We start from the raw sequence: 21,658 nt of genomic DNA on the forward strand, positions 1-21,658 counted from the left end.
ATTTTACAAACCAACCTTTTGGTGGTGACTGCTGAAAAATTCCAAGTGGAGCATGCCCGATTCCTGCTCCCTGCTTCGCTCTACGATGTCCAATTTGGCAGAGGGATCGGTCTGAAACAGGTATTAAGCCCCTCATTTACACATGTAAGGAGTCTAATGCCTGTTTTAGGCGACTGCCAGGGATGCCTGACAAATGGCCTGACCCAACCAAACCATCGGGTCAGACATCTTTGAGATGTCCTTTGCACGGAGGATGTTGGTCCCCAAAATTGGCCCTCATTGCTTCCGTTTTATGTCCCTTACACAGGTGCAACAAGGTCTAATTTCTACCCGTGACTGTTGTTATGTAAACACGTATTATTGCAATATTAGTTGTCAGCTGTGGTTCAAGTCCCACTCCAGAGCCCATAAACTGACACTTCAGTGCAGTACTGAGGGAGTGTTGCACTGTCGGAAGTGCCGTCTATGAGACGTGGCCCATATTTATCCCTCAACCAACATCACAAAAACAGATTATCTGGTTGTTATCACATTGCTGGTGGTGGAATCTTGCTGTGCACAAATTGGCTCCTGCATTTCCTACATTACAACAGTGATTGCACTTCAAGTTAATTGGTCGTAAAGCACTTTAGGATGTCCTGAGATCATGAAAGATGCTATATAAATGCAAGTTCTCAATATTTTCAATGTGTTAGATGTGTGTGGTAGTAGGTTCTGAATAAAACTGAAGAGAAACCACTCATTTTACAAGATCACTGCCTCTGTACTTATTCTTTTCAGCAACCATTTTCTTAATTTACTAATCACCTATTTCTCAGCCAGAAGCTAATCCCATGACTAACACTGTTATCTCCATGACTAACTTCTTCTGCTTGAAAGATATGTAATTACACAATGCACTGTTAAACACTACCACGGCTGAAATGATCTGATAACAAAATAAAACGATCAGCTCAGGGAAGCTACAGACTTTGTTTGACTCATTGGCAGTCTAAAAGTTAGTTTTTTGGGTGGAGGCGAATTTTGCAACCTTATTCCTATTTTCTATATTGTCAAAATCAAGTATGCCTAGGCAAGCAAAGCGTGTGTTCGGCCAAAGTGAAGGTCTCTCTGCTGTGCCCCCATAACATACCCCAAGCTCTAAATCAGAAGAGTGCTCTCTATTGTGCCAGCATGACATTTTCATTTCTCTCACCAGTTATCTATTTCTGAATGAGACCGCCAATTAACACTGAATTGTCTGCAGTTTTGTGCCATGGGTCCAAGTCTACTGAGAACTGGATTGAGACTGCTCAAACTAATTTCATATGTGATCTTTTTATCCCAGAGATTAAAGCATAGTGTGATACGCCATTGCAGCAACCAAGCACTTTCCTCTAAATTTCTAACGAAAAAGAACAAGGACATATTAAATAAAATAATAGATTTCTGTTCTATTTCCCAAACCCGAGTTAGCGGTGCTTCAGTGAATTTGTTTTTATTCAATTTTGTTAGTTTTTCACATGACAGTGATTTTCTTTTGAGTGAAGTAAAACTAAATCAGACAAAAATGAAATGAAATGAAAGGTAATAGCACTATTTTTACACAATTATGGCAACTTACACACTGACAAACTGGTCAATAAGGTGGTTAAAAAACAGTAACAGAATTACATTAAATGCACAAATAAGTTTCACGACCTCAATCTGAAAAGTTTTTCTCTTGTACTTTTAGGTTATTTGGAGCCTCGTACTTTGCCCAGCGGAGGTCTTTTCCCCTTCATTCAGAGTCTTTTTTGTGACCTTGGTTCCAAATGTCAGAGTACAGAGTTCACAGGACGAGAGACGAACTCTCCCGTATCCAGGTACAAGACTGCAAAATGCTGTGCTTGTTGCATACCCAGGAAGGAAAAATCTTGAAATAAGACCTGTTATAAACAAATACTCTGGTTATGACATAATTTACATAAAAGCTCATAAACTTTGAATATTACTGCACTCCTTTCTGTAGCATTGCCATATAAACATGCTTTTGTTTGAGAGCGTTTGATAGAAAGTACACCTCCTATGGGCTGTAGTTTGTACAAATTTGGACCCGACAAAGCAGAGTGCTATTTGGAAATAGGATCAAGTTTCAAGACTACTGGATCCCAGTGACTTTATTTATATCACCCTGGTTCAGTTTATACCCCATTTATATTGGGAATTTGCTGTGAGAGATACTGCTTCTGAAATGGCCTAGCAAGCCACTCAGTTGTGACCACCACCTTCTCAAGGGCAATTAGGGATGGGTAATAAATGCTGGCCTTGCCAGCGATGCCCACATCCCATGAATGAATAAAAAAAAAGTGGCAAACTTCCAATAGAAATGTAGGGTCCAGCTAGTTTGGTGGAGTGTGCACCCTTGACAGAAGCACTGTCACAGCTGCTAAATTAAAATCTTTCATTGGATGCAGAGAAACATAGGAAAAGGAGTAGCCCTTTCAGGCCCTCGAGCCCATTCAATTAGATCAAGTCCTCAACTTCATTTACCCGCCTTTGCTCCATATCCCTTGATACCCTAACCTAACAAAAATTTATCAATCTCTGTCTTTAACACTTCAATTGACCCAGCATCCAGCGCCTTTTGGGGGAAGAGAGTTCCAGATTTCCACTATCCCTTGTGTGAAAAAGTGCTTCCTGATTTCACTCCTAAATGGCCTAGCTCCAATTTTAAGATTATGCCCCCCTGTTCTGGATTCCTTCAACAGAGGAAATAGTTTCTGTATCTACCCTATCAAACCCCTTAATCATTTTGAATACCTCAATCAGATCATCCCTCAACTTTCTAAAATCAAGGAAATACAAACCAAGTTTATGCAACCTAGCCTCATAATTTAACCCTTTAAATCCAGTATCATTCTGGTGACTCTGCACTGTACCCCCTCCAAGACCAATATATCTTTCCCGAAGTTTGGTACCCTAAACTGAATACAATACTTCAGATGGAGTCTAACCAAAGCTCTGTAAACTGAATCTTCACATCCTTACTTGCGAATTCCAAACCCCTTGAGATAAAGGCCAATTTTCCATTAGCCTTTTTGTACCTGTGCATTAGCTTTTAGTGATCTGTGCACATGGACATCCAAATCCTTTTGCTCCGAAGCAGGTACCACTGACCTCTGTTCCTGACCCTGCTGCAGCAGAACTTGTACTTGCTTACAAATGTAACATTTTCTCGCCCATTGACTAAACTTTGTGACTGACCTAATGGATTTCTGTACTAAAAAGTAAAAGATTATATTATTTTCAAGCTAAACCTAGAGTAATCCTGAAGTTATTGTCAATATTAGCAAGCCTGGGGTCTTTTTAACCCACAGTGTACAGTCTATAATTCACTATCAACTGAGCAACAAAATTATGAATGGGATTCTGGAGAGTTCTGGTGCAGGTTTTCTGTCAGACAGCAGTATAATGGATTGGGGAGTAGTCATGATTACAAATACTCGCTAAAGTCAAATATCTTTCTATAATACAACTCACAGATCCAATCAGTGCCATTTTCATTGTGTCCTGCTATCTAATAGAATCAAGGTTATTGCATATTGGCACATTTGTAAGATTGACTATTAGCCACATACGCTAAGGTTTATGTTGTTCACAAGACTAACAATTCGGTAACCTTTACTTTGTCATAGGTCAATGTTGGGCATCACAGAGGAGAGTGGGAGCAGTTTCCTGACGACAATACAAGAACTTGGAGAGGAAATCAATAAGACAGTGGAAAAAGCATCCAGCTTACAAAGCGAAGTGAATGAATTGTTTGGACAGTCAGGTAATGTTGTGACACCAGTGTAAAATGTTTCATTGAAGTTGACATTTTGACAAATGCCAGCTTGAATAATGTCAGTAATAATTAGCGCTGTGGAATTGCTCTAATATGGTGTTCTGGACCAGTGTTTTCCCTGCGGGGACCCTGTGCAAAGGTTTGGTTCGGAGCCCTTGCAACGATACTGATGGCTGAGGGGAAATCGAGCTGCTCAGCTGCAAGGAGCCGCTTTGCAGGTAAGAGAAGCTGGATAGACCCGGGGTCATCCCGGAGCCTGGCGGAACTGGTCGAGTGGAGGAGAGGCCTGACCGGGTCAGGGTGAGTCATGTACGATGGGCAGGAGGTCGCCAAACTCTGGTACATCACCAGAAAGGATCGGGTGTCTTGGGGAATCCGAAGGACTCAACTTGGAGGAGCAGTCCCAGAGAAGAGAAAGACTTTGCCCCAGGAAATCTGCAGCACGATTCCTTGGTTCCCCAGGGACTAGAATCCGTTTCAGGACCACAATTCTGCCAAAGTATCCTTCAGTGTAAAGTCATTTAGATTTCAATCGGTGCCAATTTGTTGCAGGTCTGAGTCGGTCCAAACCAAGGGGAGCTGATCTGTGCCAGTGACATCTGTCAGGAACCGGCAGAAAAAAAAACGTCCAAACTTGGAGACAGTAGCGAGTGAGAGAAAATCAAAGTTCATAAAATAGTCAAAGATCAAAAGGGAAAGGAAGTGGAAATCAAATCATGGGGGATTTCGGTAGAACCTCCCCTCTTTGACCATCTCCAATTAACTACATTTCACTGTGAACCCAGACTGGCTCAGGGCCCCATGCAATTACACGGGTTTCATGGTCCTAACACTGCCCCTGATGGTGCTGCCTAGAATCAGAACTTCATGACTATGGCTTTTCTCTGGATTTAAACCAAATATCACCGAGAAAACACTAGCTCAATTGTGCCCTTTTTCAAATCTCATTTCTGTGTAGCATCAATGGAGGAATATTAATCAAACTTTTAATAATGTGGAGATGCCGGTGATGGACTGGGGTTGACAATTGTAAACAATTTTACAACACCAAGTATGACATGAATTACAATAAAGTTTGTTTATCATCAAAATAATAAAACAAAATGAAAATTTAAACATAACCTCTCAATAACTGGAATTTGATGCTAGGATAAGAGCTTAATAAGTGGAAGGTCTTGTGAAGGCTGTACAATAAAGTTCCCTAATGCTGTCATTTCCCTTTCCTGGTTATCTTGTACCAAAAAGGTTGAAGTTTCAAGTCCATTTATGTACAGTACCTTGGGAATGGGAGAAATAGAAGAATGCTGTGGCCTTAAAGTTAAACTGTAGGATGTTATTGTAAGAATGCTCAATTCCTTTGTATGAAATCTATTATTTTAATGCAGGGGCTAACATTTTTTTTAATTCAGGCTAATACCTCTGTCAAAATGGCAAAGGAATAATTTCAAATGAACACAGTAGGGTAAATTTTATTTATTTATAGTAGATGTTGGACTATAGTAGCTCCTCAAACAGGAAAAATAATAAATGGTTCCCAATCCCAATGCCAAATTATAATTTTACAATCAACTTTTATATATGTAGTTGTGCTTTTCCTATAATCTTACCATCTAAGGGAGCTAACTGGTCTGACTAGTCTCTTTGAAACGGATTGACTATTATTTGAACAGTCCAAGCTAATTATTCATGTTCCTGATATAGAATTTCATCTGTTGGTGGTGCATTTTTGGAAATTTGGGCCCTGCAGAATTTTCCATCTATTTAAATTATTGGAAACACATTTAATGCTTAGATGATTTAATAGGAAATGATTTGGTACAGTGTAATACAACAAAATGAAATATTTTTGTTTCATTTTAGTTTGGTAGTGGTTCTTTTAATTCATCTGCAGTTAAAACCAGCTATGTTCAGAATCATGTCCCAATCTGTTCCATATGAATGTGGCAAATATTTGGTTGTCTCCAAAGCTGTTGGCTTATAGGAGGAGCCAAGCTGCATTGTTCACATGAGAATATACTTTTGATCAGTTATGTGCATAACATTACTGCCAGATCTTTTTTCAATTTATTCAAATCCATGAAACCTGGGAACTTTTAGCTGGGGTATTTAATTAGCTTGGACTGTTCAAATAATAGAGTCAATCCGTTTCAAAGAGACTAGTCAGACCAGTTAGCTCCCTTAGATGGTAAGATTATAGGAAAAGCACAACTACATATATAAAAGTTGATTGTAAAATTATAATTTGGCATTGGGATTGGGAACTATTTATTATTTTTCCTGTTTGAGGAGCTACTATAAATAAATAAGTTATGTCACTCATTTATTCACTTGTTCATCTATTGTTCAATAAATTTGTTTGGGAGTCACAGCTTATAAAGGTTATTTTGTTAGTGTTGCTTTACTGCTTTTGAAAACAAGGAGAATCTTATGGACGCACCAAATAGATCCAGTAGCTAAAGAATTCTACAGAAAAGTAATCTCTGTTTTCCTGGGCATGCTATCAAAAGCTTACCTAATTATCAGGGGCAATGATGGTTCTCTTGAACCTGTAGAGAGCTAGGACACATCTATGAGAATAGTCTGAAATATCTGCAGTAAGAAGGCAGGAAAAGACTCAAAAAACATGGAGTTCCATCCTTGATCCAAATTATATAGTCAGATCTCGTGGAGTCTATCTACTTTTCTTAATCTTTCCGCTGAATGTTGTGTGCCATTTGAAGATGCATCAGTGAGCTAATGCAGATTGCAAAGCTCTGCCTAACATGTCTTGTTTTCTTCTTCAGATTTCAACGGACAGCTTGGATTAAGCATGGTGAGCGATTAAATGAACATATCAAATTAAAAAGAACTTTAGCAGAAGGTTCACATTAACCTGCCCGTTACAGCCATTCTTCAATAAGAATAAAATATGATAAATAGAATCTTATTGATAAACCATAGTATCTGCTTAAAATGTTTTCACAATTGGTAATTTAACTGAAAAAGCTAAAAGCATCAACAGGTCTCCTCACTGGTTCAGTGAGCAGCTGAGCTTCGATTGGTTTATGTTGAGTTAGCTGATTTCACTTTGGACGACCATAGGGAGGTTATAATTGGCTTTAGCATTGTTGGGTTAGGGAGGGAAAAACTGGCCAGGGTTCTGGCTCCCGATGCTTGTTCAGTGACTCCTGCTAGAAGTGTGTGCGCATGTGTACATCAGGTTCCCTTTGCCCGTGGAACCGTACTAAAATAAGAGATTAACTCTTTCAGGAGAGAGGGAGGAGCGAAAATTTGGAAGAATAAATTTTGAAAATTGATAAAATGAAAAGCAGCAGTAGAGTCACTAATGAGTAGCTACTGCCTTATTCCTAGATTTATGTGAAGTTGTTTCCTGAGAATTTTGTGCCAATCACACCAAGACAATAAGAGCATGAACAGCTTTAGAAAACGGAATAGAGATGACTAACTATTTGCCAAATATACTTAGTGTAATGGAGAAATGCACAGAAAATAGAACAAATATTAACTAATAACAGTATCATTTGTCCTAGTCTTTACCATTATAACAATCTTTGGCTAAATAAAGTATAAATTGGTTTTGTTAAACAAATATTGCAGCAATGCAACTAATTAATTATAATTAATGATAAGCACAGCAGTAACACTCCTAAAAGGCAGATGTTTAGTAATAGATGAGTGAAATTCTTAACTTAATTAAGCCAAATACAATGTGTACATTTCTGGCTTCTTTACATTTTGCAATGTTTGCATCAATTATTTTTCTGCTTATTCTGAGTCAGCCCATTGGTTATTTAAAATATATTAGCAATGTGGCTTGCTTCAGCTAAACTGGTTAATGTAAATAGGTGCAGAAGATGTAATTTGTCACAAGTTGCTATTATTTTCTTCAAATCAATGAGAACTCTATTGAAAGAGTAGTTTCTACAAAAACAACGAGCAACAGATTTTAATAAATTGTGCCTGTATGGGGTCAAGAAAAAAAATTTAAACAGAATTATTTTATCTCTGTTTACAACACAATAGATAATATTTCAAAGGAAAGCAGGTGTAGTTAGCTGTTTAAAATATAATTGATCTGCCATCCATTAGGGGTGAATGCTACTTGAAATGATCTAGATTGGATTGTCTTTGGTTCATACACTGAATGCTTGAATTTGATCCCAGTTCAGATGCTTCACGTTCAGTATTCTGTCTACTTTAAAAAAAGACAGTTGACCTTCCTATGTGTTTTTACTTCATTTCTTACCTAATCTATAGCAAATTTCCTTTCACAAATGTAACTCCCAAATAACTGCTAACTTTCTTTGTTAGGGCTTAAATAGCACCCTATAACACAGGGCATTCCAAAACACTTCACACCCAATGAAGTGTAGTTTCTGGGTAAAAACATCAGCCATTTTGCACACAGAAATGTCCCATAATGAAATGAATGAGCAGATCATCTGTTTTTGGTTACGAGAAGAATGTTAGCCAAGACACAAGGAGAACTTCTGTTGCTTTTTCAAATAGTTCCATGGGACCTATCATTCACTTTAACAAGCTCTGAGTAAAGTTCTTTCTAATATGTGTGTATTAATGTTACTTTTCATTAACTTAAATTTAAGGCCTCTGGTTCTACTCTTTTGTTTTACTTTGAATTAATCATCTGGCATTCCCTTATTATTAAGGACAAGGTTTTTTTAATATAATTCTTTTTAAAACTATTTACCAATAACAGAAACAGAAATATGGAAACATGAAACCTTTGGTGCATTACTACTACTCTGGCAATGGACATGTCAATTGGCATTTTCTTCAAAGGGGGCAGCCACATCTGAACCTTATTTTCAAATTAGAATTGTTGGGATCAGATCTGAAATGGCTCAATTTGAGGCACAATAAATTACAAATTCACATTCATACTTATCTCTACCTCGACTCTACTTTTATCTTTTCTTGCTTGTACAAGTAAATCTTTAAAGTAACACAATTATTCAAAGAAAGTTTCTGAATTTAAGGCAAACCCAATTTGTTTACATTTATTTTAAGGTGAATCTGAATCAAGTGGAGGAAATCATTTACAAAGTAGAAAGAATTCATAATGAAACATATACCTGGGACATTCTTTTTAATCTGCCGAAGCTACTGGAAACCTTGAAGAATGAGGACTTTTTAAGCAGAGGGACTAGTGTGATGGCTGACACAGTGATGGATCTAAAAAGGTAGAGATTCATCTCTTGTTATAGAGCTTCAATAAATAGCTAATTATTTGCTTGATCCTCACAATCTTTTGTGCTTCAGTAATTATCGATTATATATTTTTTAGTAGCAATTTCATTCACATAAGATTTTGATTGCCCGTTTGTTTGGGGAATGAGAAAGAGACAGAGATAGAGATAGAATGTGAAAACTGGTCTGGGAAACTGTGATCAGAATCAAGGAAATGCAAGCTGGGGCTAATGATGTAGCCTTAAATCCAACTTGTCTGCATTACATTAAAGGTTTTATGCAGTGCATGCTTCCTGTGCTTACAGGAAGGTCATGTCACACTATTTCTGTCATGCCTGGGTGTCACATCTGGGTATTGGGTTTAGGTTGGAGAGATTTAAATTTTCCATGTAGCTACATTATAATTACATTTTTAAAGTACTTAACAAACATAAAACTTTCCTGCTCATAGCAGAACCCAACTGTTAACAGTAGAGGTAAAGGGTGTGGGGACCCACATGAGGATTTGGGCCAGGAAAGATGTAGGGATCATGGCTGGTGAAAGCCTGAGTGGCATGTGTCTTTCTTGGAGGGAGGGTGTCAGCAGAAGGAAGTTAGCAGCCAGTGGGGCTCAGGCTTATAGGAGCTTGGGGTGAGAATGAGTGTGACAGGGTGCAGTTGTTAGGAGGGGGTGGGCAAGATGGAAGTGGGAGTCCTGACATAGTGGGGCGCAGTGGCTATTGGGCCCTTGGCATCCTGGTGGGTTAAAGGGGCTGTAGTCCTGATGATGGGAGGAGGTTCAGAATCCTATCTGGGGTAGGGATAAAAGGACGGTGGGGGCTTGGAAATCTTGCAGGGAAAAGGTAATGCAGCAGCCGATGGGGACTTGCAGTCCTAGTGCAGATAAAGGGTCTGGGTGAGGAGAGAGGTTCGCAGTGGGGCTTGGATAGGCAGTGCCTGCTTGGTGACCTTGTGAAGGCAGGGATGCAGTGTCTGGCAGTGTTTCAGGGTCGTAATGGAGGGGTGGGGTGGGGGGCGGTTTCATCGACCAGTGGTAGTTCAAGTCCTTGGCTGGCAATAGGGTGCAAAGGCCAGTAGATTTCCTGCAGAACTTTCCTGCTTTATAAACTTCTATATTATTAATTGGCAGTATTTGCTGTTTAAATAAAACAGGCATTTATACTATACCTAAAAGCCTGTGGCCTGTGGATTTGGTAGGATTCTTTCCTTAACCAGTGCACTGATAATGTGGCTTGAAGCCCTTGGCAGCTCCCTTCCTCATCCCATCGTGCACCAACCACCACCCACCCAAACGAACAGAAAGAGGGAGAAAGAAGCAGGAGAGAGAGAGAAAGAAATAAAGAGTTAGAAAGCATAAATTCAACATTATTGCTGCAGGAGTTCCTCAGGGCAGTGTCCTAGGCCCAACCATCTTCAGCTGCTTCATCAATGACCTTCCCTCCATCATAAAGGTCAGAAATGGGGATGTTCGCTGATGACTGCACAGTGTTCAGTTCCATTCGCAACCCCTCAGATAATGAAGCAGTCCGAGCCCGCATGCAGCAAGACCTGGACAACATCCAGGCTTGGGCTGATAAGTGGCAAGTAACATTCGCGCCAGATAAGTGCCAGGCAATGACCATCTCCAACAAGAGAGAGTCTAACCACCTCCCATTGACATTCAACGGCATTACCATCGCCGAATCCCCCACCATCAACATCCTGGGGGTCACCATTGACCAGAAACTTAACTGGACCAGCCATATAAATACTGTGGCTACGAGAGCAGGTCAGAGGCTGGGTATTCTGCGGCGAGTGACTCACCTCCTGACTCCCCAAAGCCTTTCCACCATCTACAAGGCACAAGTCAGGAGTGTGATGGAATACTCTCCACTTGCCTGGATGAGTGCAGCTCCAACAACACTCAAGAAGCTCGACACCATCCAAGATAAAGCAGCCCGCTTGATTGGCACCCCATCCACCACCCTAAACATTCACTCCCTTCACCACCGGCGCACTGTGGCTGCAGTGTGCACCATCCACAGGATGCACTGCAGCAACTCGCCAAGGCTTCTTCAACAGCACCTCCCAAACCCACGACCTCTACCACCTAGAAGGACAAGGGCAGCAGGTGCATGGGAACACCACCACTTGCACGTTCCCCTCCAAGTCACACACCATCCCGACTTGGAAATATATCGCCGTTCCTTCATTGTCGCTGGGTCAAAATCCTGGAACTCCCTTCCTAACAGCACTGTGGGAGAACCGTCACCACACGGACTGCAGCGGTTCAAGAAGGCGGCTCACCACCACCTTCTCGAGGGCAATTAGGGATGGGCAATAAATGCCGGCCTTGCCAGAGACGCCCACATCCCGTGAACGAATAGAAAAAAAAAATTTATAGGCGTAAAATGAGCAAAACGATGATAAATTTACCAGAGTGACAGCCTGCACCCAATTTGTGCGTGCGTTCGGGCTGCCCATAAATTTGTCAGGGCCTTTTTTTATGTGGCTCTGGCAACCACCTAAAATGAGCGCAGGCCTCATTTCAATATTGAAATGAGGTTCTTGCGCTCATATCTGGGAAATTTGTCTGGAGCCCATGGAAGAAACCCCTGAACTTACTTGCGGGTCAACTTGTATCTAAGCTGGACCCAAATTCAACGGGCCTGAATCAGCAAAGCGTGCTGGATTTATTCCAGTAAGGTCCTCGGATGGTCCTCGGGCCTTTCTCGTCTGATGCTCGAGTCCAGCATGCCGACCATTTGCCCCCGTTATGGGACGCTATTGAATTTAGCCCCAAGGGACAGCAAAACAGAAGAGGAAAGAGAGGAAGGTAGCAACACGAGGACAACAGAGACAGATAAGAGTGTGGGTATCTTATGACTTACCGTGAACTATGCTATAGGATAGCTACGTAACATATTAACCTCGAGGCTGTATTAAACCAAACGAGGTTATAAAGCTTGCAAGCATTGTAGGTTCGTTACACCCATACCGGTAATATTGCTTCATTAATGTCATGGAGTTGTGGGATACTTATGAAGTGCTGAGAATGACAAGGAAATGCATCTTTTGAGTCATCAGCAAACAACAAGGATGTCTTTATTCTGCAAAGAACAGACAGAATTCAAGAATACTAACAAAGTTTTCTGACAGCCCGCACCACCGACAGGGCTTCACATGTAGCAGCAGATCATTGGAATATTGTGGGCACATTGCCCATGATTTTTCCATCCACTAAAGTCAATGGATGCAAAAATGTGTTGAGTGCACTCTTAATTTTTTTTTATAAGCGTCTTGCTGCACTTTTGGTTACGACATGATCTGAACCCCAGTTGTGTTATAGGCTTCGATATTTATAATTTCCCCCCCACTTTCCCTTCCCCCAAGTATTGCTGGATCACTGTGCCAGGAATGACTTCCAATAGTACACAAGCAAGCACAAAATCAGTCTGTCATTCATCCTTGACTTAGAACAACTTATAAAGAGACTGGTTGGATGTGAGAAGCTTAATAGGTTTTGGGGTCGGAAGATGTCAGTTCACTCATGATTTGTCAGTCATCTGAACTCCAGAGTGAAATGCTGCCTGTTAATTGTCAGCCACCTACTTTAAGTACCTTTTGTATAATCTATGCTATATCGTAACCTTTGTTGCTGCTGTTGACATTTTTCTGCCAGTACCATTGAGTGATATGGTAACATGATGAAAGATCATGTGAATAAGAATATTAGATTGGTGACATAGAATTATGTTGGGCGTCACAAGATATCATTTTCTTTTGGGTAACGCTTACAAAAACATAACGTCATCCTCCAATGAATATAATATGTGCATCCTGTTTGTTTCATACCTGACCATCTTGAAAATGTCTGGTATTGCATCAGGTATGGAGGAGGAAGCTCACTGACAGTGAAAGAATCATAGTTAGCAGCACTTAAACATTGAGAATGCAAATAATTAGTAGATACGGTTAATCAACAAAATAAATAAGAGGTTACAAAAGCAGTTCAGTGATGTCATTAACTACTTACTGATTACCCCTGATGATCTACAAATCAATTAAGCACCAGTACCTAGACACGCCAAGCCACTTGTTTACTACTGAGCTTCTCAGATCTTTGCTCACAAAGGGCAAAACCTTCAACTTCGGCGGGGACGTAAAACAGGTGGTCATGAATCAGTCGCCCGTTACACACGCTGCATGATTTTCCTTTCCATTGACATCGATGCTGGGAAAGGAAAGGGTGATAGGAGCGAAACTAGGGAGAGACAAGGGTTCAGGATTAGGGCAAGGAGAAACCTGAGGGGAAGTTTGGCTTAGTGGGCAAGGGTAAAGGGTGGAAGTAGCAGAGGCAGCTGAATGGAAAGTCTTAATCTTCATGGCAAAGAAGTCCGTGCACTTGTTGTTGGAGTTGAGGTTAGAGGGGCAAAGGGAAGGGGGAAGGGGTATAAGGAGACAATTGGTTGTGCAGAAAGAAGCTGAAGGGTATCTTTGCTCTCCAGGATGATCTTGCAGTAGTGAGCATGTTTGGCAGAGGAGACTGAGGCTTGATGTGGTCCAGTCTGATCTGGTGATGGATGGCTAAACCAGCTGTGCACCAGAGCCTCTCATGCCAGCGCCCCTTGGACTTGAGGGAGTGAAGATGGAGGTCATACCAGGAGAATGACCAGGGTGGCAGAGAGTAAAGGTTTTGCTGACAACAAGGGTATCAAAAGGTGAAAGTGATGAAGTAGTTGAGCAGATTGACGGCTGCAGAAGTATTGTGGCGAATGGAGGGCCAAAGGCTGGGAAGCTGGGAGTTTCAAAGTGCAGTTGTATGTGCTTTGGTGGAGAGATGCAGAAGGAAATGGGGATGGAAGGTGGTAGGGGGATGTGATTTGAGAGGGATACAAAGAAATGGATGGAGATGGCCTTGTCAGTGATTGAGCACATGGGAAGTAGAGAGAACAAAAGAACATAAGAAATAGGAACAAGAGTAGGCCATACAGCCCCTCGGGCCTGTTCCGCCAATCAATAAGATCATGGCTAATCTTCGACCTCAATTCCACTTTCCTATCTGATCCCCATAGTCCTTGATTCCCCTAGAGTCCAAAAATCTATCTATCTCAGCCTTGAACATATTCAATGACTCAGCATCCACAGCCCTGTGGGGTAGAGAATTCCAAAGATTCAAAACCCTCTGAGTGAAGAAATTCTTCCTCATCTCAGTCTTAAATGGCCAACCCCTTATCCTGAGACTATGCCCCCTAGTTCTAGACTCTCCAGCCAGGGGAACAACCTCTCAGCATCTACCCTGTCAAGCCCCCTCAGAATTTTTTTATGTTTCAATGAGATCACCTCTCATTTTTCTAAACTCAAGAGTATAGGCCCATTCTACTCAACCTCTCCTCATAGGACAACCCTCTCATCCCAGGAATCAATCTAATAAAACTTCGTTCCACTGCCTCTAAGGATAAGGAGACCAAAACTGTACACAGTACTTCAGGTGACGTCTCACCAAAGCCTTGTCCAATTGTAGTAAGACTTCTTTACTCCTGTACTCCAACCCCCTTGTAATAAAGGCCAACATGTCATTTGCCCACCTGCATTCCACCTTTCTGTTTCTTGTACAAGGACACGTAAATCTCTCTAAACACAAACATTTAATAGTTTCTCACCATTTAAAAAATATCCTGTTTTTCTATTCTTCCTACCAAAGTGAATAACCTCACATTTCCCCACATTATACTCCATCTGCCACCTTCTTGCCCACTCACCTAACCTGTCTATATCCCTTTGCAGACTCTGTGTCCTCCTCACAGCTTACTTTCCCACCTAGCTTTGTATCAGCAAACTTAGATACATTACACTAGGTCCCCTCATCTAAGTCATTGATATAGATTGTAAACAGATGAGGCCCCAGCACTGATCCTTGCGGCATCCCACAAGTTACAGCCAGCCAACCTGAAAATGACCCGTTTATCCCTACTCTCTGTTTTCTGTCTGTTAACCAATCCTCTATGCATGCTAATATGTTACCCCCAACCCCATGAGCCCTTATCTTGTGTAACAACTTTTTATGTGGCACCTTATTGAGTGCCTTTTAAAAATCCAAATATACTATATCCACTGGTTCCCCTTTATCTACCCTGCTAGTTACATCCTCAAAAAACGCTTAATACATTTGTCAATCATGATTTCCCGATCATAAAACCGTGCTAACTGTGCCTAATCATATTATGATTTTCTAAGTGCGCTGTTACCACTTCCTTATTAATGGATTCCAGCATTTTCCGACGACTGATGTCAGGCTAACTGGTCTGCAGTTTCCCGTTTTCTCTCTCCCTCCTTTCATGAATAGCATTGTTACATTTGCTACCTTCCAATCCGCTGGGACCTTTCTAGAGTCTAGGGAATTTTGGAAGATCATAAACAATGCACTATCTCTGCAGCCACCTCTTGTACAACCCTCTGATGTAGGCCATCAGGTCCACGGGATTTATTTGCTTTTAGTCCCATTAGTTTCTCGAGTACTTTTTCTCTACTGATATTAATTACTTTAAGTTCCTCACTCTCATTAGCCCCTTGGTTCTCCACTATTTCTGGCATGCTTTTTGTGTCTTCCACTGTGAAGACAGATACAAAATATTTGTTTAACATCTCTGCCATTTCCTTATTCCCCATTATAATTTCTCCTGTCTCAGCCTCTAAGGGACCAACATTTACTTCTGCTACTCTCTTCCTTTTTACATACTTGTAGAAACTCTTACAATCAGTTTTTATATTTCTTGCTAGTTTACTTTCATACTCCATTTTCTCCCTTTTTATCAATTTTTTGGTCATCCTTCGCTGGTTTCTAAAATTCTCACAATCCTCAGGCTTACTACTCTTCTTCGCAAAATTATAAGCCTCTTCTTTTAATCTAATACTATCCTTAACTTCTTTAGTTAGCCATGGATGAATCACTTTTCCTGTGGCATTTTTATTTCTCAATGGAATGTATATTCGTTGAGAATATTGAAATATTTCTTTAAATGTTTGCCGTTGCTTATCTATCATCATACCTTTTAATCTAATTTTCCAATCTACCTTAGCCTACTCGCCCCCCGATGTAATCGGCTTTATTTAAGTTTAGGATTCTAGTTTTGGTCTTAAGTATGTCACTCTCAAACTCTATGTCAAATTCTATCATATCATGATCACTCTTCCCCAGAGATTCCTTTACTGTGAGATTACTAATTAGCCCTGTCTCATTACACAATACAAGATCTCAAATAACCTGTTCCCTGGTTGGTTCCATGGCGTATTGTTCTAGGAAACTGTCTCGAATACATTCCATGGACTCGTCTTCCAGACTGCCTTTGCCAATTTGAAGATATATGAAGATTAAAGTTCCTCACAAATTATTGCATTACCTTTGTTACAAGTTCCTATTATTTCTTGATTAATATTCTGTCCAACAGTTTAGCTATTGTTAGGCAGCCTATAAATTACTCCCACCAGTGTTTTCTGCCCCTTATTTTCCATTTCCACCCATACTGATTGTACTTCCTTATCCTCCGAGCCAAGATCCTTTCTCACTATTGTCCTTATGACATCCTTTATTATCAGGGCTACCTGCACCCCGCCCCCTCTCCTTTTCCATTCTGCCTGTCTTTTCGAAATGTCAAGTGCTCTGGAATATTTGGTTCCCAACCTTGGTCACTTTGCAACCATATCTCTGTAATGGCCATTAGATCAAACCCATTTATCTCTGTTTGTGCCACTAATTCATCTATCTTGTCACGAATGCTCCGTGCATTCAGATACAGTGCCTTTAATTTTAACTTTTTACCATTTTTCCCCGCTTTGACCTTATTCGCTGATGTACCATTACCATTAAACTCTGTCATAGAAACATAGAAAATAGGAGCAAGAGTAGGCCATTCGGCCCTTCGGGCCTGCTCCGCTATTCAAAATGATCATGGCTGATCGTCTAACTCAGTACCCTGTTCCTCCTTCTTCCCCATATCCCTTGATCCCTTTAGCATTAAGAAATATATCTATCTCCTTCTTGAATACATCTAATGACTTGGCCTCCACTGCCTTCTGTGGTAGAGAATTCCACAGATTTACCACCCTCTGAGTGAAGAAATTTCTCCTCATCTCGGTTCTAAATGGCATACCCCGTATCCTGACACTGTGACCCCTGGTTCTGGACTCCCCAACCATCGGGAACATCCTCCCCTGCATCTAGTCAGTCTAGTCCTGTTAGAATTTTATATGTTTCGATGAGATCACCTCTCATTCTTCTAAACTCTAGTGAATATAGGCCTAGTCGACTCAATCTCTCCTCATACGTCAGTCTTGCCATCCCAGGAATCAGTCTGGTAAACCTTGCACTCCCTCCATGGCAAGGACATCCTTCCTCAGACAAGGAGACCAAAACTGCACACAATACTCCAGATGTGGTCTCACCAAGGCCCTTTATAACTGCAATAAGATCAAATCCTCTTGCAATGAAGGCCAACATACCATTCGCCTTCCTAACTGCTTGCTGCACCTGAATGCTCGCTTTCAGCGACTGGTGTACAAGGACACCCAGGTCTCGTTGCACCTCCCCTTTTCCCAATCTATCACCATTCGGATAATAATCTGTCTTTCTCTTTTTACAACCAAAGTGGATAACCTCACATTTATCCATATTATACTGCATCTGCCATGTTCTTGCCCACTCACCCAACTTGTCTAAATCACATTGGAGCCTCTTTGCATCCTCCTCACAACTCACATTCCACCCCAGCTTTGTGTCATCTGCAAACTTGGAAATGTTACATTCAGTTCCCTCATTCAAATCATTGATATATATTGTGAATAGCTGGGGCCCTAGCACTGATCCCTGCGGTACTCCACTAGTTACTGCCTGCCACCTGGAAAAAGACCTGTTTATTCCTACTCTGTTTCCTGTCTGTTAACCAATTCTCAATCCATGCCAGTATATTCCCCCCAATCCCATGTGTTTTAATTTGGCACACTAACCTCTTGTGTGGGACCTTATCAAAAGCGTTCTGAAAATCCAAATACACCACATCCACTGGTTCTCCCCTATCTATTCTACTAGTTACATCCTCAAAAAACTCCACTAGATTTGTTAAGCATGATTTCCCTTTCGTAAACCCATGCTGACTTTGTCCAATCCCGTTAATGCCCTCCAAGTGTTCTGTTATCACATCTTTTATAATAGACTCTAGCTTTTTCCTATCCCTTCCTGTCACACTTTTCTTATCCTAACCCAAATCACTACGTTGCTCTATTGCCTTGACTTTTCTCTTTTGATTTCTAATTTTCCTCTCACCTGATATCCCCCTTTTTTTGTTTAAAGCCCTAGTTATTCGATTTGCCAAGACAGCCCAGTTTAAATGGAGCTCGTCCCAATGGAACAGCTCCTTCTTTCCCCAGTGCTGGTGCCAGTGCCCCATGAATTGAAACCCTGTCTCCCACACCACTCTGAGTCACGCATTTAACTCTCTGATCTGTTTGACCCTATGCCAATTTGGGCGTGATTCAGGTAGTAATCCAGAGATTATTACCTTTGAGGTTCTGCTTATTAATTTTGACCCTATAAGAACATAAGAAATAGGAGCAGGAGTAGGCCAATCGGCCCCTCGAGCCTGCTCCGCCATTCAATAAGATCATGGCTGATCTGATCCTAACCTCAAATCTAAATTCATGTCCAATTTCCTGCCCGCTCCCCGTAACCCCTAATTCCCTTTACTTCTAGGAAACTGTCTATTTCTGTTTTAAATTTATTTAATGATGTAGCTTCCAAAGCTTCCTGGGGCAGCAAATTCCACAGACCTACCACCCTCTGAGTGAAGAAGTTTCTCCTCATCTCAGTTTTGAAAGAGCAGCCCCTTATTCTAAGATTATGCCCCCTAGTTCTAGTTTCACCCATCCTTGGGAACATCCTTACCGCATCCACCCGATCAAGCCCCTTCACAATCTTATATGTTTCAATAAGATCGCCTCTCATTCTTCTGAACTCCAATGAGTAGAGTCCCAATCTACTCAACCTCTCCTCATATGTCCGCCCCCTCATCCCCGGAATTAACCGAGTGAACCTTCTAGCTCCTCAAACTCCATGAGCAGGCCTCATTTTTAGTTCTACCTATGTCATTGGTTCCTACGTGGACCACAACAACTGGATTCTCCCCCTCATGCTCCAAGTTCTTTTCCAGCCACAAGGAGATGTCCTTAACCCAGGCTGACAACACAACCTTCGGCACGCTCGGTCATGGTTGCAGAGAACAGTGTCTATCCCCCTGACTATACTATCCCCTACCACAACCACATTCCTTTTCACTCCTCCCACTTGAATGGCCTCCTGTACCACAGTGCCGTGGTCAGTTTGCCCATCATCCCTGCAGCCCTTGTTCTTATTCATACAAGTAGTAAGTACCTCGGAAAGTATAGGCGGGTGGAGGGTGGCTTCCGTTAAAGGCAAGATATCACCACCCATGAGCCAAGTTTCAGTCAAAGACAGAATGTCAACATAAGGTCGCTGCTTTTGAGAATGCAAGAAAAGCTTGCTTTTCTTGTTCTGCTGTATATGCTTCAGAATTAGTTACATTCCATACACCACTCCCTTTTGTAGCATGTGTTTAGAATAAGTTTCAGGTGGTTCTCTTCTTGCTTGCACTGGAATGCCAGAATACAAAAGAGGGAAACCAGCTATATGCAGATCATCTTCACTTCATAGTATTAGCATAGACATAGCTCTTGAGTCTAAGTGAAACACTGATTTGTGTGGATTCAATGTAATGTTTTACTGTTTCTCACTGTAAAAGAAATGCACAATTCTACTTAACTGTATGGGTTTGCTATCTGTTCTCCTAGTTCCTTTTTGTAAATCTTACTGTTGATAATGGTCTGATCTAGTCAAGTGTATATGGATAATTTAAGCCTCACAACAGCCTGAAGTACAATGAGAAAATGGCAGTAGTAAATAACCATTACAATGAAATAAAAATCAAAACGTTTCTGAGATATGAAGAAAATATCCTGAGTTCAAAAATAACAAAAGCACCAAAAACTGAAAATATTGAGTCAAAAACCTGAGGAGATTCGGGAAATAAAGGCAAACAAAAGATGCACCGAACCTAGAAATGTGAGGTTACAGGACTGATTAATTCTCACTGACAGCAAGTTTGAAGTCTGCTCTTAATGTCACTAACAGTCAGTCTGGAGGATGATATTTTGAGAATGATGATATGGAGCCTGAAGTCTTTATTTCGAGACAGATTTTCTCCTTCCATAAGGCTTTGCAATAGAAATGGCGTTTTCTGTAGAAATGTAAACCTTGAAATGCATTACATACAAATGCTTAAAATAAATGGGTTAGTGCCACTGATATTAGGACCTTTGAAAATTGAAATAACTGGGATTGTGCCTCTTTTAAAATAGCGGACAAAGGAATTTAATACCAATAGGGTCAGTTTTAACTCCAGGCAGGTCTTGGGTGGGTGGGGATGTGAGAAGCCCGTGAAATGCACTTGCTGACCTAAGTTTCAGGCCCGGGGGATATTAACTCCCAGGCCTCATCTACGTGCCACCGGCTCGCTGCCTGCCCGAAATGAGCAGAAAGTGGCAGCTGGCTAGTGGGTGGGAGAGGACGATCAGGCAGCCAGCTGGAACTAAGGAAAGACTCGCTGGCAAGCAGGTAAATCAGTGGCGGGGAGGGCTTGCTGGAGGGGAGGGGAGGGGAGGGGGTAAATCCAGATCAGGGAAGCTGCACTCCTGCTCTTCCTGGCCCCACAAAGGAAAATCTTAGACTTACCTTGGAGGACCTCTTTTGTCTGCAGACGAACTATCGACTTGTTTCAGCCTGCCGAGAAGACCATAATTGCTTTTCTTCTCAGGCCCCACTTAAAATGCAATGGGGATCCCACTGATGTAAGAAGACCCCGATTTGAATAAATTCATGAGGCCCCTCCCTGCTTTAGGTGGGCGCCTCAATTGCCTGCAGAACCCTGAGGTTAAAAACCCAAAATGGTACATAAGGGTCGAGTTACGAGTAAGTAACCTGCTCCTTTTTAACCGCTCACCTGCCTAGTTTGCACTGGGCAGGTAGGGGTTAAAATCTACCCCACCATGTTAAGCATTTGGATGCTAATATCTGAAGAGCCCAATTTCAAGGCAATTTCATTTAAGTCCTGACAGAGATCATAGAATTAATGGGGATAATTTTCTGAATATATACTGGTGATGGGGACACAGACCTGTTGGCGATGCCCATGATTTTTCAGGATGTGCTGGTGATGGTCCAGGTTCCTCAGCACTGCTACATACTCAGAGCATTATATACCAAGGTCGTACCTTTTAAGCAAAACAAACAAGCAACTTGTTCTGCAACAAATCCATTCAAATCAAAAAATATTTTACTTCAAGTCAGCCCTGTTAGTGAGTTTAAAGATTGCAAAGATGATTTCATAACACTGTGCCAGTGACGCATGAGCCGTGGAAGTGGTGGTTCCTGGGAGTCTGGGTGGTTTGAACAAGCCTCTATTTTAAATGCTAGATCCTGTGTGGATATGGAGAGAGGGTGATTGTCAGGGCTTTCAGTTCTCTTTTGGTTAGTTTATATGCAGCTTAGAACAGCTCGAAACTGTTAGTTTTGTTTGAGTATGGTCAATCCCACCAGCA

General features: G+C 41.4%; 1 protein-coding gene and 1 long non-coding RNA gene across 2 annotated transcripts in view; one reads left to right on the forward strand and one right to left on the reverse strand.

Annotated features, from left to right (window-relative positions):
* The window catches only part of LOC137341749 (ATP-binding cassette sub-family A member 13-like), a 336,924-nt gene that overhangs the window by 11,195 nt on the left and 304,071 nt on the right, over positions 1-21,658 (forward strand). Inside the window, exons 3-6 of the mRNA XM_068005215.1 lie at positions 1,715-1,844; positions 3,657-3,793; positions 6,589-6,617; positions 8,834-9,006. Of these exons, the coding sequence (XP_067861316.1) occupies positions 1,715-1,844; positions 3,657-3,793; positions 6,589-6,617; positions 8,834-9,006 (469 nt within the window). The remainder of the gene's footprint in view (positions 1-1,714; positions 1,845-3,656; positions 3,794-6,588; positions 6,618-8,833; positions 9,007-21,658) is intronic.
* LOC137341755 (uncharacterized) lies at positions 1,462-20,954 on the reverse strand. Its single transcript, XR_010967113.1, has 2 exons — positions 20,793-20,954; positions 1,462-1,907 (listed from the first exon to the last, which is right to left on the reverse strand). It is a non-coding gene; the product is annotated as an uncharacterized lncRNA (long non-coding RNA).

The sequence above is a fragment of the Heptranchias perlo genome, chromosome 2 (genome assembly GCF_035084215.1).
Source record: "Heptranchias perlo isolate sHepPer1 chromosome 2, sHepPer1.hap1, whole genome shotgun sequence".
In the NCBI taxonomy this organism is placed as follows: Eukaryota; Metazoa; Chordata; class Chondrichthyes; order Hexanchiformes; family Hexanchidae; genus Heptranchias; species Heptranchias perlo.